Raw genomic sequence first — 26,701 nt, 5'->3', positions numbered from 1 at the left:
AAGGGGTTGGATGGCTTTTTAGCAAGTGAGGGAATACAGAGTTATGGGAGATAGCTCTTAGTACAAGTTGATCCAGGGACTGGTCCGACTGCCATCTTGGAGTCAGGAAGGAATTTTTTCCCCCTCTCCGGCAAATTAGAGAGGCTTCAGATGGGTTTTTTTGCCTTCCTCTGGATCTACTAGTAGTTAGGCAGGTTATATATAGGCATTATGGTTAAATGTGATGGACGTACGTGTTTTTTCAATCCAACTTGTTACTATAACTAGAGCTGTGTCTTAGTCCCATACTTCCTCCTGTCAGGTCATCTCTGTGGGAGCACACAAACCTTCACAAAATGGTGGCTTAAAGGAAACCATGTAAAAAGGCAACAGTGAACAACAGTTTGGTAAGATTCTTTAATAGGGCACTTATAATATAAATTATCTTTTGGTTCTAAAGGTACAGTTATTTTTAAGAACAAGGTATAAAATATATGTAACAACTAGGCATCTTAAAGGTCCCATTTAAGATCTCAAGTTCGACAAGTCTGATATTTTGATAACTTCTTTGTGTGTAACAGAACCTTAGCTAAAAGGAACCAAGTACAGGCATTAGGAGCAGTCACGGACCAGCTTATTGAAGGTCATCGAATATAGGTATAGTTTTTCCTTTTACACACAAGGCACACTTGTGTAAAGGAGGACCTAGTAAGATGCTCCTAGAAGCTGGTGGTACTGCAAAACATTGGGAGGATGAATCTTGCTTATACAAATGTTATCCGCAAGCTAATCCACTTAATATATGCAACACAGCCTATAGATACATGAAGTTCAAAACACAAAAAATAAATTGCAGAGAGAGAGAGCAACTCTGGCTGGGCCCAAGTAATTAGGTAAAGTATATTTCAGGATTTAAGTTAAGAAATTCTTTAGACAAGAGGAAACTATTAACAGCAGAAGTTACTAACAATGAATCAAAACAAAGAAAATGTAAACATACCTTATGTGCGTGACTTTTGATGCACTGTACTGATTTTTGATATCTGAATTTTCAAATGTGTCTGCAAGCTATAGTTTAAATAAAAAAAATATACGTCACAGATAAATAAATCACATTTAGGAGGAATCCACTGAACTGCTTTGATTCAATAAAACTACTTGCCAACTGATTACACCAGCTCCACATTGGAAGTTAACATAAATATTCTGCTTATGAATTAAAAAAGGATTATGTAGTGTTTACTACTGTCTTATACAGTATACATTTGCCATGTCCAGTAACCTATAGCAACCAGCTGAGGCAGATTTATTGTTACAGAATGATCTGCAATAAAGAGTTTGATTCTGCTAGATTGATTCAGAATAAAACATTCTAATCTGATCCAGCTCAATTACCTAGGTGTGTCAACGATTCATTTAAACCAATGTTGATGAAACTTATATTGACAGAGTAAACAGGGAAAAAAATAATTACAAAAATGTATATAGCCTTTTATGGAATTTGACATCTCAGACCAATAAAATAAATTAAAAAGAAACCACTTGTTACAATCCAGAGGGCAAGAAAGCTTTTTTTTGCCTGGAAGTACTTACAAGTTCTTCAATTTGGGTTGATAAGGACTTAAAACTATCACTTTGTCTATCTTTATAATCATCTGTGAAGTTAAAATTAATTATCCTAAAAGATCCATTATAATAGCCAATATAGGGCCTTAACACTGATGTGTTTTTACTTGTGAAAAGAAAAGAGCAACAAAAGAAGTCAGATTTACAGTACAGGTATAGGACCCATTATCCAGAATGCTCGGGACCAAGGGTATTCCGGATAAGGGGTCTTTCCGTAATTTGGATCTTAATACCTTAAGTCCACTAAAAAATCAATAAAACATTAATTAAACCTAATAGGATTGTTTTGCATCCAATAAGGATTATTTATATCTTAGTTGGGATCAATTACAAGGTACTGGTTTATTTCTACATAGAAAAAGGAAATCAGTTTTAAAATTCTGAATTATTTGATTAAAATGGAGTCTATGGGAGACAGCCTTTCCGTAATTCGGAGCTTTCTGGATAACGGGTTTCCGGATAAGGGGTCCGATACCTGTATATTGAAAAAAAACCTCTTTTTTACAATTACTTACTTTACAATTAGTTTGTATCAAATGTTTTTTTAATTTTGTTACAGTCCTGTCAGGTGCTCCAGCTTGATGCTGTGGCAGCAGCAGTTACTCATTTCTGACAGAGGTAAGCACAAAAAAAGGGGGGCATAATGCACTGTAGGCAAAAACATGGCTATTTTCAATAGTTTTCTGCAAATTGCTGCTTACTCTAGTTATAAATAAGCCCCATGCTTACTAACAGCTTAGTATCTTGTCAATGATAAAGTGCTAAATGGCAGCCTGTCATTGTCTTATTTTGTGCTGTTCTACAAAATAAAAACATAGCTTTGGGCTATATTCTCTTTATGATGTTAGAGTGCAACTTATTTAGAAGTGTGGGGGGAAACATATTCTCACATACAATACATGATACATGAAGGGTTTTGATTAAAATACAGTATATGAATCACATTCTTACCAAGAACAAGCATGATAATAATAACAGCAATAATAACCACAATGACAAAGGTGGTAACAGCTATAGTGAACTGGAGAATTTCATTGGTCTAATATAAACCAGATAACCTAAAGAAGAACAAAGAAAGCATTACTATTATTGTTTGTTCTTTCTATAGATCTGACATTCCACAGCAGAGCTTTATAGAGATTATATACAGTATTATTCACACGAGTCCCTGCCCCAGTGAAGCATACAGTCTATGTTTTTATTACTTTCATCCACTATGATCAGTTTTATCTGGAACCAATTACTTTATGGTATGTTTTTGGGGGATGGGTGAGGAAATAAGTGGCAATACAAAATGTTAAATAAAAAATCAATGCTTTTTTCCTATCTGAATAATAATAATCTGAATAAAAGTTGGCAGGCTATGAATTGAGTTAAAGTGGTCCTTTTTTTGTGCTGGAACTAATTCCCAGCAAAGAGTAAGAACAGCAGTATGCATTACAAAGCAATCTTTGCTGACATTTTCAAGGTGGTGTGTTCAAAACTTCATTATATAACCCTTATTAATTGAAACATTAGGTCAGTGCATCATTGTTTGCTTTGCTTTGTGCTTTTTAGTCTTTGTGAAGGTGTCAATGACATTGTTCACCAATCAGCTCAATTCTTCATTGACTGTCTGGCCATACCCATCCTTTACATCTCCTATAGACCTACTGATACAATTAGCAACAAATGTCTTTTACAGAAAGCCTGCAGGGCTTTGTGGGTTGTCAATAAGGTGTGTTCTGCATCAGTGGTGAAGTTTTGAAGTTAAAAAAGCAAAGGTATTCAGACATTCAATACACATAAGATATTAACAGGTAGTAAAAGGGGCATTGAGTTTAGCAGGTCCATTGCTTTACTTTGAACTTTATAGGGCCAGCCCTTTCATAATACAAGAGTAGCGCTATGTCATTTTGACTGATCTGCTATAACAACAAAAGTGGCAAATGGAAGACAGCAGAAAAGACTGAAAAAGAAAAAGCTTGAAAAGCTTGCCGAAAATATACGCCATACACCTGGGGGCTGATTTACTAACCCACGAATCCGACCCCGAATTGGAAAAGTTCCGACTTGAAAACGAACATTTTGCGACTTTTTCGTATGTTTTGCGATTTTTTCGGATTCTGTACGAATTTTTCGGATCCAATACGATTTTTGCGTAAAAACGCGAGTTTTTCGTATCCATTACGAAAGTTGCGTAAAAAGTTGCGCAATTTGCGTAGCGTTAAAACTTACGCGAAAAGTTGCGCATTTTTCGCGTAAGTTTTAACGCTACGCAAAATGCGCAACTTTTTACGCAACTTTCGTAATGGATAGGAAAACTCGCGTTTTTACGCAAAAATCGTATTGGATCCGAAAAATTCGTAAAGAATCCGAAAAAATCGCAAAACATACGAAAAAATCGCAAAGTACCGATCATTACGAAAAAAACGCAATCGGACTCCATTCGACCCGTTCGTGGGTAAGTAAATCAGCCCCCTGGTGTGGCATCAGCCTAATGTAAATTCCACTGACCAACAATGAACTGACTTATTAGCACAATTATTATTTTAACTATTTATATGAAATACTTATTATAACAGCAACTGTTTATATTGTGATCTGTTTAAATTTACTTATGTGAGCTAACTCCTACAGTATGTTACTTTCCAACAGTGAAATGCAGTTTACAAGTGTTAGCACATTAATTTTGTAACGTAACATTCTGGGCAGTGCTTGGTATCTCAGCTACCGTGTTTCCCAGAAAATAAGACCTACCCAAAAAATAAGCCCTAGCGGGATTTCTATGCATTTGTTAAACATATGCCCTACCCCCATAATAAGACCTAGTGATGGCCGTGACTATAAGCTTTGCTGGCCTATCTCTGCTTTTTCTGAGTATCTGTATCCCCAGACTAGATGAGTGCTAAAAGAAAGAGCTATTCTGTTGAGTACAAGAAAGGAATTGTTGAGGACCCCCAAGGCAAGAATCTTACAGCTTTCTGCAAAGAGAAGAAGTTGGATATCTGAATGGTCCGAAAATACGAGAATACGATAACCTCAGTCTACATGTGGATAGTGGGAATGCTAAGAAGCGCAAGTGTGATTCAGGTCGGCAACCTTTATTTCCTAGGCTGGAAGACATAATCTGTGGATGGATTGCTGACAGGAGAGCAAAGGCTTTGGTTGTGCGCAGAGCTGACATTCAAGGATTTGCCCTTGCAATGGCACCACAGTTTGAAATATCCCCAGAATTCAAAGCATCACAACACTGGCTGGATGGCTTCCTTCAGCGATATGAACTGTCTCTAAGAAAATCAACAACACTGTTTAAGTTGCAAGATGCAGAAGTTAATAAGCAAGCTCTTGCATTCAAGTCCTTTGTTGATGGCACCGAATTTTCTAAATACCAACCTTGTAACATGATTGCTATGGATGATACTGCAGTGTTTATGGGTCAAGGAGCTCAAACAACAATTGAACAGAGGGGTGCCTCCTCAATCTACGTTCCCTCCACTGGTTTACGAAAGTTCACGTGTTACCTGTATTTTGCCCATTCGTCTGGATGGAAAGAAAGCTACACCTCTTATCATTACTAAGGGTAAGAAAGATAAGATTGAACACGTTTCCGGCATTTATGTTCTTGAAACACAAAAAGCCTGGTGCACACAAGCATTTATAAGGAAGTGGCTTGGTTTAATGCTGCCACTTGTTTTGTGAGGTGGCCAAAGAGGTCTGCTAGTCTGGGATTCAGCCAGCACTCACTGTGCTAAAGACATGAAGAACTTTCTTGCTGAGAGAAAAATAGATCAAATAATGATTCCCGCAGGAATGGCTGCCTATCTGCAGACTCTTCATATTGCAATAAACAAGCCATTCAAAGACCATTTGCGTATGGAAATTAATGACTACATTGAAAATAGAAAGACAAGAAATCAGCGTGGAAACTTTGTAAATCCTAGCCTGCAAGAGGTTGTGATTTGGGTGAAGAATTCATGGAATAAATGGTGAAGAATTCATGGAATCATGGAATGGTTACCAATGCACTCCGAGCAGGTTACATGGAAAAAAGCTGCTCATTTAATGAGAGCTCTATTGCTCGAGATGAAAGATTGGGGTCAATGGTTCTAAAGGAAATGGAGTCGCAAGAAATTCAGGATGGAATTCCGGGTCTGGAGAGTTATGACAATCTTCCAGAAGAAGATGACTTAACTGTATTTGAATAAATATAGACATCCCCTGAAAATAAGCCCTAGTGTGTCTTCTTGAGAAAAAATAAATATAAGACAGTGTCTTATTTTCGGGGAAACACAGTAGTAACATAAAGTAACATATTCACACTGGAACATATTTTTCTTACTGAGCAAGTAGATTGAAAATTGCACCTTTGTATGTGTTAATATTTAGGCTGCAAAGCAATTGCCAAACTTTACGGTGCTTGTGAATTGCTACAAGTATTCAGCAACCATAAATTTATAATCAGCAGTTAACTGCCCCGGGTATACCCTGCCCTGGATGTCTCTGGGCAAATCTTTGCTTTCATTGCCTGCATTTACTCGTAACACTTCTTATTTTGCATAACTTGTGTTACATGCTATTTACAGTGTATAAGAATTTACAATGCACCAACAAATTAGGTAATAATAATATGTACATGAGTACATAGGGATCAGTTATACCCTTAGCTCACAGCTTGAATGACAATTCCATAAAAAAAAACTGTAATGTAACCAGTTTCTGTGAATATAACACCCAAACTCTGAAGGAAGAATCATATATCCTAGCACTAATAACTACTTTTTAAACCAGCACTAGACTCCCTCCTTATCAGCCCACTAGCAGTTACCAGCATTTGGGACCAACATGTAAGAACCATCTTATGTATGACTAAAATAATAGCATGACCCACCTAATGGCCAGTATTATAGGCGTGTTGTGCTTGTTGCTAAGATCTGCAATATTCATTTTCTCTGTTGAAAAAATTAAAGTAAACTTGAACTTTAGATATTTCATTGTAGCCATAATAGCAGTTGGAAATAAATATTCATGCTACTTCCTTATGATCTCATTTCAGTAGAACAAATGACTCTTGCAATTCTCAACATAGCATTGAATTACCTTTACTGGACAGGAATGTATAAATAAAAGTTAATCTGTTCTGTGCTGTGCATTTTTCTTAAATTCAGTCACTGCAGAAAAGTAAGCACATAATCCCCAATAACACAAACCATATTAATTGTGTCTGTAGTGATCTGATGGAAAAGATACCTGAAGTGCAAAGATTTGTGCTAGTTAATAAATTAGGCACACATACTTCCAATGCAGGTGGGATCTGGGTCCTGGGCACATGCTTTTAGTTGCAATTAAACTGTTGCAACAGTCAATGCCTATACAAGCCAGTTGGAACACAGGTTGAATGGATGGAGAATGTATGATGGGCCACACACAGTATGGCTGCATTCCTATTGCTCTTATATTTTGTGCAGAATGTGCAAAAGATCAGAACAGTAGGAAATGAAAATTTCTAACCTACCTAGTTCTGGAACTGTCTGATATCCGTAGTAGATGGATATCAGTCAAGCTTGGCAGGGCATGGTACTGTACCGCAAGGCGGATTCTGCCATAACAAACTGCCCCGCCCCCTGTGAAAGGTCCCATCACTTTTTGCTTCATATTTAAAAAAACTATTTTCAATTACTTTTACTCCTAGCTGCAATACCCCTTTCCATTTCTATTTTAGCTTTTGTGCATGCTTTGATGGCTTCCTTGTACCTGATAAAGGTTTCTGCTGTCCCAGCTTGAATGCTTGAAATGCACATTTTTTCTTACCAATCTTGACAACACTTTTATCAAACCATAAAGGTTTTGCTTTGCAATGTCTTGTACTTATTTCCAAGAGGAATATACTGACATATATACTTGTTAAGCAACATTTTAAAGGTATCCCATTTTCCTTCTGTGTTTAGCCCTGTGAAGAATTATTTTCCCAGTTGATGCATTGCAGACATGCCCTAAAACTGCCAAAAAAATTAAGTGGCACAAACTTTCAAGGGTTACTCCCTTTTTCAGGTGCTTGAAAGCTTGTGCCACTTATTTTCTGCAATAAATGTGTTGAAAGGCATGTCCAACAAATTGGTGTGCTTCTTACCTTTGTAAAGTACATGGAGTGGCTTGGGAGCAGCCAAGGAATTGAAGCACCCTCTGGAGATACATGAGTGTTGTGCCGAAGACTTTTTCTATTCTTATACTGCCAAAGTCTGTACGTTTTCATTTCCCTCATAGAGTTACTGTATCTCTGCAACATAATCTCAAAGGAGACCACGTTATGAGCACTGTTCTCTAAATGCTCACCCAAACAAATGCTAATTAGTATTAATTATCACCAGGTCCAAAAAAGAATTATTCCAATAGGTTTTTAAACTGCCTAAAATAAAAAAAAGTTGTAATTTAGCATTTACAAACCTACTAGTTTTTCTAGCTTGGCCACACCATTACTCCAGTCAATGTCTGGATAATTGAAGTCCCCCATAATAACAACTTGACCTAATTTGTAATAGTAGCTGGGCTTCATTCTCCTCACTTATACAAAGAGTTTTATAGCATACAACAATGATAATTTTCTTTGTAACATCTTCCAGCCACTTTCTCTGTAACACTCCTCCAGCCATTCTTTCCCCTAGCACAGCGGACCCCCTTACATTAAGGTGCAATTTGTCACCGCTATATAGATGCAATCTGTCACAGCTATATAGATTGTACCCCAAGAAAAAGTCTGCCCAATGCTCTAAAAACCCAAACCCTTCCTTCTTACACAAGACTTTAGCCATGCATTTAGCTTACTTAGTTCCCGCTGTCTTCCAAAAATTGCATGTGGCACAGGCAAAAACCTCAGAAAAATTATATTGGAGGACCTTTCCTTAATCTTAGAACCTAGTTTCCTGAACTCTTTAAAATCCTCCCCTACCATTAATTTTGCCATTATTACCAATATATACCAAGAAATTTGGGTCATGCTCAGTACCACCCAATAATTTGCCTACCCAATCAACCACATGCCAAACCCTGGCACCAGAAAGACAACAAACTGTTTGGTTGTAGCGATCTGGATGACAGATTACCCTGTCAACTTTCCTAAAAAGTTAACGGGGCCCCCAACACACTTCACTACTTGACTTTATTTTTTATGTGCAGTGTGGCAGATTTTTATTGGTTTCTATGGCCCCAAAATTGGACAGTGGTTTTTGGGGTAGTAGCTAATTCAAAGATGAGGGGAGGGGGAGCCAGGGGAGTTAGAAGTCAGTTTGGCACAGTTTAGTGCTGCTCATTAAAATTACCCTCAGAATGTAACTATACCTCAAACATTGCTTACAAGTGATAACACTAGTCTTTCCAGCCAAGTATTGTGTGCAGAAGATGTTTTGCACATACATTACATGTAGTATAATTACATATAGCATTGGCAAACCTTCCTTCTATTTGTGTCTGTAAGTCACCCACTTGGATTGTAAGCTTTACAATGCAGGGGCCTCCTGCCTCTCGTCTCTTTAACACTCAACACTTTACTATTGTATCTACCCCTGTTTATTCTATTAATTTACTCAAAAGCTGTACACTGCAAATCAAAAAATACATGCATACATTTAAATTCATCAGTACCATACAGAACTTGCTTACCTATTCTTGTGTTCAAAACAAAAATAATTTGTCTGCAGTAATATAGTAGGTATATAGCTTGTGTTATCCAGAATACTCTGGAAACTACAACATGATATTAACTAAAGCAGAAGACAACCATGTATTTGTTTGATTTATTTTTGGCACAGAGGAACTCTCTACATGGAAATCTGCAGATGCCAAGTATTCCATACTATACTGTAGATCCTATGGCCACCCCTCATTTAGACATACCCTGTGTGACAGTGCTTGGCCCTTCTGCTGTTTGTAATCATTTTTTGTCATCAAGGGCCTGGCAACATTCACACCCCTACAGTTATTTATAAGCCATGTAGTTATGTGTAGGTTCAACTTTCTGGTCCATGAATTCAGTGCAGCAGGGGCAATTCTACCTGATTTAGCCCAAAATCCCCCCCCCGAGCTTAACTTTTTAGCATTAGATCTGGTTGATGGGTAGGCAGCATTGCCAGTGCATAGAGCGAAATTGCCCCTGCAGTGCAAGATGTTTATTTGTTACTAACACACATACATTTTGTAGTATTTTTATGATGCATTAAGATGAAGTTTAAATATAAAGCAAAATCAACCATCATAAGCCATATCATCATTATTAACTTTTATTGGAATCAAATATGAAATGTCATCCAAGTTTTGTGTCATATACAACATTTGTTCCTTCATTGTAGAAAAAAATGAGGAAAACAAAATTGACAACAATTATTAATTATGAGAAATCTACAAACATCAGCATCTAAGAATGCTGGGATCAGTCTTTTCAAAAAGAAAGAAATTACTAGATGGTTACCCACTTTATACATTGATTAACTCAAGAAATGGTAACAAAGTGCAACACAGAGTTTAGGCCTTTGGGAAATGTTAAAAAGCCAACTGTATCCAACAGCAAACCCCCAAAGGCTTGTTTCACAGCCTTAGATAAGTCACAATACAAATAAGAGACTCATTATAATGAGCTTTAAAATAATCCTGTATAACAGGAAGTTTAATCTGCATAAATTACACACTGTAAAAAGAAAGTGCTTCCTGAAATGTGCAGTTGCTATAATACAAACAATTTACAATATAATACACATACAATATAATATATACAATTTAATTGTGCTATGCTGTTATCAGAGAATGCAATAGAACTGGCCTGGAAAAATAGCCAGCTTTAAATAAAGAAGCAGCTTTAAAATGAATACAATGTTTACTGGCCTTTTGAATACATTTGCTAGTAACATGAAATACAGTGTGCTAAGGCAAAGCATCACTTGTGCAAACACTATAATATTAGTGCAGTCATACGAGGGCCAGTAACACAGAAAATGCACCATTAGCAAATTATACAAAATGTGCAGCTGCATTATTCCTAGAATGTAGGAAATTCTCTTTTTTCAGAAGACATGAATCTAGATCACCTGTATATCATCTCTTATGTTTTTTTTATAAACCATCCTTCAGGCCTATATACTGTATTAGCATTGTTCATTATAGGCCAGAATGTGCTGTTATCCAGTTGCGCAAATAGGTTATTCTGGAATATACGCCAGGTTTGTTTGGTAATGCACATCCATATCCAAAGCTCACAATTCCAATAAGGACCCATCTGCCAGATTTTAGGGTGACTAAAGGCCCACCAGAATCTCCCTAAATGGAAGTAAACAATACAGTTAAATGTTGTTTCAGAGCAGATCTACAAATAAACAATTACAAGTTGTTTAATATTGATTTATTCAATGTATCTTTTAAATATTTACCCAGAAGATTGTCAAGGTAGAGTACTGTCTAATTAGCGCAAAATCTACAAGTAAACTTTAGCCCTTTAAGTAGTCATAGAATATAAAATAGTTATTAATAGTTCTTAATTCAGCATATAAATAAGTTGTTTTAAGGTTTCTAAGGCCTTGATATTCCTTTCAGCCTTCTCTACTCCCTCCCCCTTCATTTTACTCCTTTCTTAAAGGGGTGGTTCACCTTGAAGTTAACTTTACGTATGTTATAGAATGGTCGATTCTTTAGCAGCTTTTTGTTCTTAATTTTTTTTATTTCTTACAGTTTTTTAATTGTTCGCCTTTTTCTTCTGACTCTTTCCAGCTTTCAAAAGAGGGTCACTGACCCCAGCAGCCAAAAACTATTGCTCTGTGAGGCTGAAGGTTTAATGTTATTGCTATTTTTTATTACTTATCATTCTATTCACACCCTTTCCTATTCATATTCCAGACTCTCATTCAAACTACTGCCTTTAATAGTCCAGGTTAGGCTTGTTTTATACTGTTACCTCATATTCCACTTAAAGGAAAACTATACTCCCAGAATTATGAATAATTAATCAACAGACAGTTTTATCATATTAAGTGACCTATTAAAGAATATTACCAAACTGCAAACTGGGATATATATGAAAAAGGTCCCAGGGAGGACCAAAACTTCATGTTGGCTGTAATGCTGGCCCTTTTACATGAAGGAGCAAAGACAGAACTCTGTCCATTAATTGGCTGATGTGACCTAATGTGTATGTGTACCTTTGGTTTGTTTGTGTGAACCATGAATCGTACGATTCCAGGGGGCAGCCCTTAAGTACTTAAAATGACAGTTTTCTATTTAGGAATATCCAGTGGCATGTAATACTAAAAAAGTATATTTATATGAAAATGATTTGTTTAGATGAATCAGGCTTTTACATATGAGCTGTTTATGCAATATATTTTTATAAACACCTACATTGTTTGGGGGTGTAGTTTTTCTTTAACACTTTCACTGCCAGCTGTTTTGGTCAAAGTGGAGCTTCTACTGCCAGACAGTTTTTGAACATTTTGCACTGTTTCACTTTAGGAGCCTTTCCTCGGGGGACTTTTAGTTTTCCCAGGAAAACAATATATCGTTTTTTTCAGGACAAACTAAGCTTTCAAAATTTGGTACAATTTTGGTGTAATTCCAATTCTGTAACATGATATAGGCTTCTAAATGTCTACAAAATTAAAAAAAAATCATATTTTCCATAATATAAACACACGTACCAGAAACAAAAATTGTTTTATGCACAAAAATACAACTGATTTGGAAAGTCCCATGTCTCCTGAACGTGCCAATACCAAATATATATAGTTTTATGGAGATTTATCACTTGTATAGGTCAAAAACTCAGCAGTACACTAACAAATTTCCAAAGCACTGCTTCAGAAAGCTGCATACTTTAGATTTCAAGGCCAAAAATTCCATTAACAGAAGGTTTATCCCAGAAAATTACACATTTCTGGAAAGAACAGATTCTGGGCACAATTGTCTGTCTACTCCAAACTACCAAGTTGCAATGCTTTCCTAAAATTATTGGTTTTTATCAAAATTTGTGAAATTTTCTATAGTATCTTATCTCCTATAGGTCATAAAGTAACCAAATAAAACACCCTAAATTTGAACCCCAGGGGTTCACTGAATGGTTTGATGCCCAATATGTATATGTTTACCTAAGTATGTGGCATGTAGGGGCCCCAATGTGAACATACCCCCATATGATCTATCATTTCTGTCATTTCAGCTTCTGCAAAATCAACATATTTATACATTATATGTGGAATAAAGCTAGTATAAAGTACGCTCAACCCAGAAAGCCATATATTTTTGGAAAGTACACATTTTCCCAAATCTAAAATGGGTACCCATGTCTTTCTACTCCAAAGTACCAAGCCGCAAAGGTTTTCTAAATTTGGCAATTTTTATGACATCTCCAAAAATCCTCTCAAAGCTTCCACTTTGCAGCATCTTATCTCCCACATAGCATTAGGTACCAAGATAAAACACTGTAAATTTGAACGCCAGGGGTCCACTAAACAGTTTGATACCAAATATATATAGGTTTACCCAAATATGTGGCATGTAGGGGCCCCAATGGGAACATACCCCCATATGATCTGTCATTTCAGCTCCTGCAAAATCAACACATTTACATTATTTATGTGGGATAATGCTACAAAAACAGTACACACACCCCAGAAAGCCATATATTTTTGGAAAGTACACATTCCCCCTAATTTATAATGGGTACACATTTCTTTTTAATCCAAAGCTTTCCTGTTTGCCGATTTTTATGACATTTCAGAAATTTACCGCATTTATCTCACACAATTTCTTGCATACAGAGGAAAATCACCCCAAATAGAAACACTTATGGTCTACTGAACAGTTTGATGCCCAATATGTCTAGATATACCAAAGTCTGTGGTATGTACTGAACCCAAAATGAAAATAGCGCATATAGATTTCTCGCCTGCCAACTCAGCTTTTGCACAAAGAGCCCCCCTGTCAGCGTATTATGTGCCATAACACCCCCTAACTATACAGAGACCCCTAGAAAAAGTACACATTCTGACAAATCCAACATCAGTAAAGAGTCCTTTCTACACCAAAGTACCAATCTGCAAAGCTTTCCTAAAATTAGTGGTGTTTATGACATTTCAGAAAATCGCCTAAAAATGTTTCATTTTGCCGCATTTATTTCACACAATTTCTTGTGTACAAAGGCAACTCACCCAAAATAGGAACACCTAAGGTCTACTGAACAGTTTGATGCCCAATATGCATTGATATACCAAAGTCTGCGGTATGTACTGACCCCAAAATGAAAATAGCGCATATAGATTTCTCGCCTGCCAACTCAGCTTTTGCACACAGAGCCCCCTGAGAGCATATTATGTGCCGTAACACCCCCTCTCTAAAAACAAAGTGGTAAAAAAAAAAAAAAAAGTGTTTGTGTATACATGTGTGTACATGTGTAAAAGTTGTGTGACAGTGTGTATATGACTGTATATAAGTGTATATAGGTGTAGATAAATGTGCAAAATGAAAAACAAAAACAAAAGAAAAAACTGCAAAATTGTGTGCTGTATGTGTGTGTAAATGTATGTAAGTGTAGTTCAGAGAACTTTTTCAGATGCAGATAATTTCAAATCTATAAAATGCTTTTTACACTGCAAGCCTATAAATACTAACCTGACAGGAGTCAATTTGTCCTGTTGCATAACCAGCACATATCATTGATGGATATATTAGACCCCCATACATCTGAGAACTGCTGCATGTGTCTGAATTAATTATCTTTACTTCAGCCTGCTGCAGCACTTGGGATGCTGAACCTGAAAAATCAAACACAAATTTTTTCAACTTTCATTATGTTATATAATGGGTGTATTCTAAGAAATATTTCAATAGATTTTCATTATGTAGTTCGTATTTTTTTTAATAATTAACATTCATATTCTGCCTGCTTCCAACCAGCAACTGACTTCAGCAAACAAGAAAAATATGTGTGGGACCAGTCTTACTGTTTTTATCAGTTGCTTATCTTCTTTTTTGTATTCATAGTCATAGTTTATATATATATACAGTATATGAAAATGTGGTTGTATCATGTTGCTTTAAATTCAGTAAAACCTAGATAACCAGGATTTACGCATCTCAGAGTTTCTTTACCAAAACAAATGATTGCTATGTCAGGAAGGAAATAATGTGAAATAGCAATATATTTACAAACCTCCGTCTGTAAGTGCTCCCCATCCCGTGATGTAGCATGATGAGCCATCAGGAAAGATATCGGATGCTTCTGGTAGGCACACTGGCCGAATAATACTTGTAAAGTTCAGTGGAGTGAACAATTTAAGGAGTGCAATATCATTCCTGTGGTTGTGACTGGTGTAACCTTCATAGATGATAATTTTCTCGATCTTAAACTCAGAACCAGAGTATACATTTATTGTTCCCAAAACTACTGTCCATGAATTTGCATCTGCATTCCTTTGGAAAGAGAGGACAACTAGCTTACAGGTTTATTATTTGTGTTGTTTTTAACTATTTAGCTTTTTGTTTAGCAGTTCTCCTGTTAAGTATTTTACCAGTTACCTGGCATGATCTTCTTTCACCTTTTGTAAAAAAAAAAACATAAAAAGCCCTGTGAGTGCCCTACTTCCAGTTATTCATTATTCCTTTTCATGGTAGCACCAGAGTCTTCATATATGACTGGCAGTGCACTGTATCATATTTTATTCTCATATATGTGTGTGTGTGTATAACCCAGAGGAAGTCTCACATGTACTTTGTAGCGCCAAAAAGATGATTCTTGTGCATTAATTATAAATATATATAAATAATATGGAGTCTTGTTTTGCTAAGTTCGCACAGATCATAGCAGGTTTGTAGGAGAGGGCTGCATGACTTAGCTCACATGGGAATAGGAAATTTTGCATATTGGGGCTAGGCTAAAGTTAAAGGGAGGGTAGTTTGTAGAAATGGTTATGGAGGGCTAGTAGGCCACTATTTTGTGTTGGTTAGTATAAATAAAAGCCCCCCCTTAGATGGGGGCAGGCTTGTTTATTGTTTTATTTTGTTACTTTGCTAGTTTTCACTTATATGGCCTTGGAGGGCAGGGGTCCACTTGTTCTTATCTTAGTTTGGGGGCGGAGCATCAGGCATAATTTTGGTCTAGAGTGATTACTATCTTTGTCATTTATTGTCAATTGTATTTAACATTAATGTTTGAACCACAAATAAAGCTGTGGCTGGTATCATTTCATTATTTGCATTTTAATTAGTTGTTCATTTATTTAAACAAGTTGTCCATCAGTTACAAACAATCACTTAGTTGCGGTTGCTAACTTAATATTGCAGACGGTCCCTTTAAACGGTATTGTGTCAGATAATTTGTGTAACACAGGGTTTGATAGGACTAATTATGTTACTTGTGATTGGTTGCAATTGATAGGCAGTGGGTTACAAGATGTGTGCTAATAAGTTTCCTCACCAGTTATAAGTTGAATTAGCAGGTTTACAAATAAAGATATTTAGATGGAAACTTACATATCGAAACAATGAGCAGCAGCTACCAGCCAGGTATCATTGAGTAAAGAAGCTCCACATGTATGACTACCTAATAAACGCAGACTCGCTTGCCAAGGCCATGAACCTAGGCCTGCATTAGTTCCTCCAACTATCCTGTTCGAAACTGAAGGACCTCCAATTCCACAAGCTGTTAAATGAATAAATTAGATCAAAATTAATATCACTGAAAAGTGTACAAATTGACCAATTTTAATGACACAACACAAGACATCAAAGGAAGTGCAAGGTTGAGATTAAATATATTTAAATTTTAAATACAAAAATGCATCCCAGATGAGGGTTTGTTTTCTTGTTTGTTTGTTTTTTAAAGAGGGTGTTTGCGTAATTTGGATCACCATTTTTTAGAATTATTAAAACATGTAAACATTATAAAAATAAAAAGTATATATCACTATAACAGAAAGAAATAGTTTGCTTAAATACTCCTCTATGGAAAATATTATTCCTGTATATTGGAACTTTCTGGATACTGGGCTTCCAGATAATAGATCCTATACCTTTAATTAAAGACCCACAATTGCAGGAATAGATTACTTATTATATTCACCTTATGCAGTATTACACTGGAGGTCCAGTGTGGAATTGAAAGTAGCCTTACTTTTACATAATATATTCTACAGACTTCTTCTGCAGTCAAAACTTGCAAACCTCTGGTTGTAGCAGATTCTTGGCTTCCCACATTGATGCACTGAAGTTACCTAGCATAGAACATTGTTTCTTGTAAAGGCATTTGATGTGGCAAGAAGTAGCTAGGGGTGTAGAGATTTGGGGGAGCTGTGTCACATCCCTAAAGTTCTGGCAAGAGCTCAATAAACTCCAAGAAATGATCTCCATAGCTGCTGTATCTATTCAATCCTCCAACTTACAATACTTTTCTCATTTTAGAACATATAGGATAAACATTTTCATCAATTTGGTTATCTCCACCTGAAGTTCATTCTCATATGACTATGCGTGTTCCCCCACAGTGAACAATTCAGGTGATCAAATTCTCCTGTGAATTAGAAATCCAGTCACTGACCCTGAAATGTGCGTCTATTAGTCACCAGCTTTGCAGAACCACATGGACAACAGATTCACTAAATATAACTGATCAGTGTAGTTGTACCTGTTGTAGCAAAGGAAGGCACAGAGCTTGCTGGGGAGGGGGCAACTGTGGAATTCTCACTTTTGTTTCATGTGAAGTTTTCTAGTAAATATTTTCAAACCTCATTATCTCTTAAACTGTTTTTATTACTTAGGATATATGTCATGTCTATATGGACCAACAATGGTGGTTGATTTGCACTGAATACTGGGCAGAGTCCAACATAGTATTAATTCTGTAGTGACAGGCTCTCAAGAGTACAGCACACGTGGGAACTTCATAGATTAGAACAAATGTTTTTTATCAGACAGAATAAAAATGCATTTTGATACTCTAACCTCGGATAAAAACGTTCAGATTTTTCACACAAAGAATCTCCCGTAATATTTATTTAAATGTGTTCTACATTGTAGAAGTTCTGAAAAAACAACACAATGCACTAAATAGGCAGATTTAAAACCCATGTTGGAAAGAAGAAAATTGACCTTTAAACACTGATGCGGATGTCACCAAGTTAGCAGGAACCATTGTTATTTGAGGGTGAGTAATACTTTAAATTCTTACTAGAAGAGCCCTGTGACTCAATGTTCCTGTCTTCATTTTCTCTTTGTCTGTACGTTGTATGGAGGTCTGGACCATACTGGCATGCAACAAGTAACTATAAATAACAATTGCTAAGTGTAGCTTTATGTTTAGGCAAGCAGCTAAGTTCAATATAAGAAGATAAAATGGAAATCATAATAAAAACCAGTCTAGATATTGCTTGAAATGATAATGTATATTTCTTACTGTGACATTCATCTTGTTCTTCTAAAATTGTTTATAAAAATTTTGAATAGAAAAAACAGTATATCTATATAACTGACTGAAAAAGGCAGCCCCTTCAATAAGAGCTGTATCTGGGTTCAGTGCTGTCATATGCACCAGATCTCCAGCCTTCCCAAACCTTGAAGATTAGCATATGCACAAACGAGAGGGGTACTCCATTCCCCCTAGTAACACTACCATATTTACACCACCCGCACTAATGCTGCTTTAGCCACGGGTCCTATGGCGCTTATAAAGAACACAAATAGGGTCAATATCCTGATTGCACTTTGGCTTAATTTTTATTAAAGTTAATCTTACAGGGTTCTTTGTGAGGATATTTGATGTTTGGTGTAATTATTTTAGAAAAGCTAACTTGGAGGCACCCCTTTAAAGGAGAACTAAACCCTAAAAATGAATATGGCTAGAAATGCCATATTTTATATTATAAACTGACTGCACTGGCTTAAAGTTTCAGCATCTCTATAGTAGTAATGATATAGGTTGTTACAGTTGTCACAGGAGCTCCCCACCTAGAACTGTCCAGGACAGTGCACATGCTCATAGTGGTCTGAGCAGCTGTTGAGAAGCTGAGTTTAGAGGTTGTTGCAAATTATAAAGCAGAAAATGAGGGTTGTCTGTCATATAAGCTGATGCTACAGGGCTTAATATTCAATTCTGATGCAAATGCCCTGGTTTTAGATCTGTCATGTAATGTGAATGAATGAATTACTTTTATTATTAATGAATTACATTTATACTCTATTTATGCAGTATATTTTGAGTCTGTCCCTAAGCTCAGTAACTGACAGCAGCACATCAGCAGAAAGAAGATGGGGGGCTACTGGGGCATCTTTAGAGGCACAAATCTTCCCTGCTAAAGGGCTGTGGGTGCCTTGGGCTGGTACAGAAACCTAAATCATAATGTACAACATTTCTGCCCTACTTCTTTAGTTAGGCTTTAGTTCTCCTTTAACTTGAATGGGAAACGCCAGTATGGGCATTTGCCTTATTGTTCAATCACAATGAAGGAAAAATGTAATTCCTTTGTTATCACACATGTACTGTTGCTCATTGTCCCATGTCCAGCACACAATTACAAGACACAGGCTTGAAACTATTCTGTACTGGAATGAAATGCGGTGGGACTTGTATCTATCTTTATTCCTATTAAACATGCCAAAATAAATAATTATTATATAAATAACATTATGATAAATGGTAGCAAAATAGATTAAGTCTTTATTTCATTAGGAGAACTAGTTGAAAACAGAAAAACAGATTTTATAGCTACAGATTTATAGTCTATATTTATTCATCAATTTAGGCCCACACATAACACTCAATTTCTTTCTTCTTATAGGGGTTAATTGCAAATATTGCTGTCAGTGCTGTTAACCCACAACAACAAATCTGATGATTGTTGATCAAATCAAACTGCAGATTGTTAGGGGTTGATTATGGGTAACAGCATGGTAGAATATAAGCACATGTGTAGTAAATTGTTTATAATATTTTAGTGCTAGTATAGAAAAGGTGAAGGGAAAAAAATTATGCGAGTCTTGTGTACCAACATTGTAAAGCAAAGCTATGGCAACTGTAAAAAAGAATTGTATGGGTGTTTAAAATATAATAGTGAATTAAATATTCACTATTATGTACATCCAGACTACAAGTAAGTTATTGAGAAATATTTTTTGATCTCACTTTAATATTATTTCATTTTAAATATTATTTAAGTTTTCACCTTCCTCATTCCACTACAACAATGCATGACCTTTTGTCATTTCTTACAATATCTGTTTACTCTAATTTGACAATAGTCCCTCTGACACAACCCTCTTCATGTTCACTAAGCAATGGATTATACTGTCAAACTTTGTCCTATAATGCACATGTGTAATCCACTGACAAGTGGCACAGGCATCCTCTCACCCTCCTCTGTTCAGGGATGGTTTTTCCAGTCCGGCATAAATGAGGGCCGGTTCACTAAAGATATCTGCACTACTTAAGGGTGCCAGATCTTCAGAAAATGCCTTTGCACTAACCAATGGATTTCTTAATAATTTCTGAACCCTGACACTCTTATATGTCTTTTTCAGTGACATTTACATCTGCAAACAGCACATGTACGCTGAACTTACTTTGATAAAAAGTCCTGCGCAAATTGTGCCCCATAACAGTTATTACAGCAACTGTGCTCAGGACAGAAGGTTAGGAGAAATAACATGTTTCGCCACAGAGTGCACAGCTAGAGCAGAGTTTCTATGAAACCAGCAGTGCCATCTCTTCATTGGTTCCTAGACTGGAGGGCGTGTTTGGTAACCTGATTTGTGAAGAACTGAGCATGCTCAGTAAGCCAAGAGCTAAAGTCAATTCCTAACGGAGGGGGCGGAGTGGGTTAGAGAAAGAGAAGGAATCCTAAGGTGATGCTGCAGCTTTTTTTATTAACTTTTGAACAACAAGCTGTTAAATGGTTTAATTTTTTTGTGGAGGGGGGGGTGTCCTTTAATTGAACCAAAGATATGTCCCTAACTGTATACTTGCACAAACATGTTTACTAAATATATGTATAAAATTTAAGACAACCAAAATTAGGAGGAAAAATTAGTTGAGCACCTTTTGTCTCTAAATTGTTGATGGAAAGAATAAATGTGGATAAAGGACCCATTGCTGTAAACCACACTTGCCAGGATATCCTTTTTCTTAGTTCAAGGCTTAAAGGACAATGACAGGTTAATATAAATGAAACGTAAGTCTAAAGGCATTCTTTATAAGTACTTACTGCATATCTAAATTCCCAGATCCCTGCTTGCTTCTCTGAGAAATGGTGCTGGCAGCCTACAGCAGTGTGAAGACTGCTCTCCCCTTCCTGTAGGCTGCCAGCGGCAGCCTTCCTATTCTCTGAGCATGTGTGTAACTTGATCCTGTCTCCTGTTCTAAGCTACACACGCCCACCAGCCAATCAGAAGCGGATCTGGCAGAGGGGAGGGGGGAGGGAATGAAACACATGTGCAGTATGAAGCAAGGAGGGAAAGGAAGGGAGAATACCTTTTTAGAGATGGCTGCCTGTTCAATAGGAGGACTGTTGGGCAGTATGCTTTTTAAATTTTGACTTGAATTCTCCTTTAAGCCTACTTATCAGATGTACTTATCAGTTTGGGGCCTATTGCCAACAAGTGGGTGGATGAAAGGCATAAGACACACTGAAAATATATGTTTATGCTTACAACAAAAATGAATTCTAAATAGATTTATGTTAGTAGCTGTCTCTTAACATATTGCAATGTAGTGTAATAAGGTGTTACACATTACAATTACATGGCAGGCAGGTTTATTGCAATTAGAGTGAAATACTGAGAGCATCTGATGTGTTAGTAGTTAAATTAGTACTTTTAATTAAAGCGGACCTGTCACCTTAAGAAATAATTTCAAATTGTTTTCTATTGTGTTTGTCAAGCAAAATAAACTTTACTTACACATAAATTATTTTAATCTTATTTTCTTCAGCCTTGGAATTCACAAATGCAGCAAGCAGGCAGGGGCCATTTTGTGGACACTGTTATCAAAGCAGGCATTGCATCCTGCCAAAATCTTGTTTCTGTGCCAGTATGGGGGGACCTGATGCCCATGTCCATGCACTGGTTACACAATTAGATGGTGAGGAGGGAGGGGGAATGTGAGGAGAGCAGCAACATCTAAGAAGTTCTGAATTGAAAGTGAAAGTAACTGTCTGCCCCACCTCTATGCCTAAGGCATTATATGATTGACAGCTGGGATTTTAAAATGCTTTTATAATGGGTATGGATGTGGTAATAAAAAAATTATTTTGGGTTTCATGTTTCATTTGAAAAGGACTTTTATTATACAGCTTTTTATGTCTGGGTGACAGGTCCACTTTAATGCCTTTTAACACATTGCAATGTAGTGTATAAAGAGTCACATGTTACAATTAAATGCCAGACAGGTTTATAGTAATAATGGTGAAGTATTGAGAACATCTCATGTGTTAGTAGTTTATATGGTCCTAAATTTTTTAATGTATACATACCTGTAAAGTCTGCAGCAGTAGTTGTATAAGCTGTTGTTGTGCTTGGAACTGAAAATGCAAGTGAAGTAAAATGTGACTGTAATATATGTCTCTGAAATATGGTTGCCTCCATATGGCATCATATTTTTACAGAAGGCTTGTCCGTGTTATTTCAGATAAACATGTCAGTAATGCAATTAGAGTGTTATGGAAAAAATTGAATACAATTAGGCTCCTTGACGTTCCACTATATGCAGAGTGGTGCATGGAACATTGTTAGCCACAAGACTCAAAAACTGTTTCAGTGCTAAATATAAAAGAGGGAACACTGAAGTGCTTTACTTGTTTGCTAAGGTAACGCCATACTATGTATGTTGGATCTGTAAAAATGTAAAATTAGAATATGTAACTTACAAGTTGTCAAACCTATAGAGCAACTATTTGCTATTTTAACAATAGCAAAAGCTGTGTGCACTTAACTGGCTAGTATTGTCATAGATGCTCACTACATGTCACATGATGGGGATGGGAGTGTGAAGCAACAAATGTTTAGATCTCTGTTTTGCCTTTAGAGCCTGAAGCTAATTTTGGGGAAATACTTGACGCGATAGATATCAAAGATATCAAAATATCACACTTTACCTAATGAAAGAACAATGTGTAAAGTCACTAACTGAGAATGAAGGAACTTGATTTGAATCTATTGTACAAGTGCTTTTTATTAGTACCAACATTTGATTGTGTATTGTAGTTACAGACGGAAGGATTACTAACTTAAAATCAGGTTGTTGACATTAGTTATTCTATTATATGTGATGAGCTCATTTAAGATGACTGAATTGTTCAATACACATTAATATTAATAAGCAGATTACATTTTTTGACTCTCAGTATGTGCTCTTGCATTATGTATGTTATAGATTTGATGTACATGCAATAAATACAGAGCAACAATTGCTGATCAGTAACTAAAATCCTAACAGTCTGAAATTCTTCTTGCTGGATTTTTAGAAGAATAATCTTAAATTGGATGCCTCATGGTTTTAAAAGCCTGTTCCATATAGGAATATACAGAGCCTGATGGCAAAAAAAAATGCTAAAAAGCAATACAGATATAGGATATAACATCCAGAATGCTTAGAACCTGTGTTTTTTTGCATAAGGATTTTTTTGTTATTTGGATCGGATCATCATGTTTAGGTCTATTAAAAACATTTAAACATTAAATAAACCCAATATGCTTAGTTACCATCAAGTACACGGTTCTGTGTTATTATTACAACGAAACAGGATCAATAATCATTTTAAATGTTATCTTTTGCTTAAAATGGACTCTTATTTTACTCTTACTTATTCAAAGATATGTGTATATCTGTAAGTAAAATACAAAATTCTTAAATAATGCTAGAACTATAATTAAGAAAAATATAAAATTTAAGAGCTTTATTAGAAAACAATTCTGAAGCGCTGCTGTATTTTATCCAAGCATATTAAAAGAAGGGGTATGGAAAAAGCATAGGTGATAACGTTTTAGTACTCAAGAGATCTATCTAAGAAAAATTATGACAGTTTGTGATGAGTGAATTTTTTCACCAGGCATGGATTCGCAGCGAACGTCCGCATTTCGCCATTGGAGAAGTGTTTTGTGAAACTTCCATGAAAATTAGCTGCGGAAAAATTTGTTGCGCGTAATTTTTTTTTTGTTGCGCGTCAAACAAGGGTGCAGTCATGTAAAAAAAGCACAGATGACAAAAAAAAATTGTGCGGCAAATGCATTTCGCAAATTTTTTTGCCGTTTCATGAATTTTCTTGCTGTTTTGTGAATTTTATGGCGACACGAAACAGGACAGATTCACTTTTCACTAATGACAGGATATAAAAAGCATGGGTGTGATTTTTGAGAGTTATTACATGAGAGGTCTATTTAAGAAAAATCATGATAGAATATATACTCTAGGTATGATGCTGGTATTTCAGTATGCTTTGTTAAAGAGCTGAGTAGTAGAGTTTGAGAATTGAAGAGTTTGAAGTTACTAAGGAAGAAAATAACAAATAAAACCTCTATGTGTTCTCTATAGTGAGATTTTGTATGCCTAAATATGATTAAACTCACATACAGAAAACATTTTAGGGGTGGGCTACATTTGCCAGAGTAGTGTGTAATCATATTAATGGTTGTGGATTTTGGTGATTCAGCATTACATAGATTAACAATGCAAGTTGGGATGTGATATGGTATAGTGTATATAGTAGTATAGATTGTATTTTTAGTCAGGCTCACTTAGAAAATAATGCGCAAACTTGATAGACTTGTTGATGAGTCTGTTTCAACCTCATCTACATGTTACTAAAGTATGTTAAATGAGGAAGGAATTTCATTCAGGTAATACATTTCGGGTTTCTATGCTGGATATTTAGCATTCTTTCTCTTAATATATCTTACTGTAATAAGTTAATATGTAAAAAATGTTAATAAAGCCATATATGGCAACTCCATTACAGATTTAGTAAGCAGCTTATTGACCTGTGTATTGGATCAAAATGACAGTCTGCCCAATACATATCTGGTAAGGAGTTAGGCTTATTTTAAAAGTCTGTTGGACCTTTTTGGGCACCTAATGCAGCCCTCATTTTATAAGTCTGCATAGGCCCATACTAGGGGTGAATTGGGGAAAGAGGTACTTGTTTAGTTAGAAAGAATGGCTAGTGCTAGTGTTCTGTCTCTATATTAATACAGGGATAACAGAAAGAAAAGGTGGAGAAGAATCTTACCACTGTAAAGGAGATTCTGTGCGTCTGAAGAGGAAATTTCTGAAACAAGGAGATATGTTTATTTTATTATCGCTGTATTAGGTTCACATAACCAGTATTAAAGAGATGAGCAAAGCATAAAAACCAAAAAACCTTAGCATGTGCTTGGAGCTACATGGTTTGACAAAATTTGTCTGTAATTAACCAAATTTCTCAGCCATCTTGTTGTGTGGGCTGTTATAGCTGTTTAACAAATTTACATTTGATGTTGGCCAGTTTTTCCACAGAAAATCCAGTCTTTTACATGCTTCTTTTTAGACCCACAAATAAGAGTTCATTGTTACTTATGCTTGGAAAGATATTGTTAGTAGTGCTGCCCACAGAACAATATTAGATTAAAGAACTTTTGAAACAATATTTGAACTTACAGTTTTGGTTATTATTGGTCCTATTTAGCTGCAAGGACAATATCTTATATAACATCTATATTTTTCTAAGCTTGAACTCTCTAGTTATTTGGAGTCACAGTTATCCACAGATTTTCTCTACAAAATTGTGGAGCTTTTAGGTATAGCTGAAGCCAGAAACTGAGCATCAACATATTATTGGTAAATGGCTGCCTACATTTTCAGAATTTCTTTACGAGAGCATATGTGGATGTGCAATTAGCATAATTATACCCTGTAAACGAGCTGTTGGTGCAAGAGATAGTTTGCAAACATATTTAATTTTTAAATAGAGTTCTGTAAATAATACAATGCAAGCCCTAAAATCAAACTATTCTTTAGACTGCCACTTTCACTGGTATTGATATCAGTAATTTATAGAAATTGTAAACTTAAAAAAGGAACATCTACCTGATAAATGAAGTGAGCTCTGGTCAACATCAAAGCCAGTTTTTGAAGTATTTTTCATATTTTCTACAAATATCCCTTGGACAGTTGAGGCACTGCTTCCATTGTTGACAAAGTTAAATAATAGCACAAATACTGGTATTACACTTCCAGGACTGTGAAAAAATAAGCAAGGTATAGAAATGTTATATAACTTTATTTTTTCAATTTTAAATAAACGTGAAATAGCATTAAGAATTAGGCTAGCATAAAAATTTAATTATTAATTGATTAATGTGTTTGTCCTGTTTAAATTATTTAATCATCACATGGGTCAGAGACGCACACACACATAACTGACAGCAAAAGAATATAGAATGAAAAGCTCCTATTTGTCTTTATCTCTTAAAGGTTTCACCCTACTGGACATTAGTGTCTCCCCTGGCAAATGTCATCCAGTTACACTGTTTCTGGTGGCAACGAGTAGTATTATGCTAGCATAAATATTTAATATTGGTCTAAAGCTGGTCATTAAACATGAGGAACAGTTGGGGGAGAGGTCCTTTGGTAGACAAACAAAATATAAATTTGAATATATATATTCAAAATATATTTTCTGATATTATTGTTCCTTTAAGCCAACTCAACTGAAATTTGGTACAAATACATGACACACAATATTGGTCCAGACTGTCTGCCCTGCCCAACATACACATACTGAAAATTGTACATGGATGTTATTTACCAATATTTGTATGAGCTGCTGAAGCAGCTTAAGGCAATTGCACTAAAACAGTGGCATACCCCTGCATCAATCCATAGTGATCTCACTGTGCTTAAAACCTTAAGTAGTAGTAAGTGGGATTCTGCATAGATAAATTATTCTCCATTCATGATTAAATCTTTCATTTAGATGTATGTTTACCAGTACGTCTTCCTAACAGAACTGCAAAACATCACATGTGCTATGAGCCTTATTTGGAAGACTTCACAGTAAAAGGATTAAAAAGTGAGGAAATGTAAGCAATAATAAGAGTTAGCAACATGGAATTATTAAAAAAGTAA

At 35.9% G+C, this 26,701-nt stretch overlaps 1 protein-coding gene across 4 annotated transcripts in view; it reads right to left on the bottom strand.

Moving 5' to 3' along the window:
* Positions 1-9,839: 9,839 nt before the first annotated feature.
* tmprss11f (transmembrane serine protease 11F) overlaps positions 9,840-26,701 on the bottom strand; it is a 28,136-nt gene continuing 11,274 nt past the window's right edge. For 3 of the 4 annotated variants that reach the window (XM_004911076.4, XM_012955409.3, XM_031903345.1), the window contains 7 exons: positions 25,661-25,812; positions 24,825-24,863; positions 22,074-22,121; positions 16,087-16,255; positions 14,768-15,027; positions 14,227-14,369; positions 9,840-10,887 (listed from right to left, as the gene is read on the bottom strand). In XM_004911076.4, the coding sequence (XP_004911133.1) occupies positions 10,729-10,887; positions 14,227-14,369; positions 14,768-15,027; positions 16,087-16,255; positions 22,074-22,121; positions 24,825-24,863; positions 25,661-25,812 (970 nt within the window). In that variant the 3' untranslated portion in view covers positions 9,840-10,728. The remainder of the gene's footprint in view (positions 10,888-14,226; positions 14,370-14,767; positions 15,028-16,086; positions 16,256-22,073; positions 22,122-24,824; positions 24,864-25,660; positions 25,813-26,701) is intronic. The other variant, XM_004911077.4, reaches the window with a different exon arrangement.

This window comes from Xenopus tropicalis, chromosome 1, assembly GCF_000004195.4.
Source record: "Xenopus tropicalis strain Nigerian chromosome 1, UCB_Xtro_10.0, whole genome shotgun sequence".
Lineage (NCBI taxonomy): Eukaryota > Metazoa > Chordata > Amphibia > Anura > Pipidae > Xenopus > Xenopus tropicalis.
The sequence above is the reverse complement of the archived record's forward strand: the minus strand, read 5'-3'. Positions and strand labels throughout refer to the sequence as shown.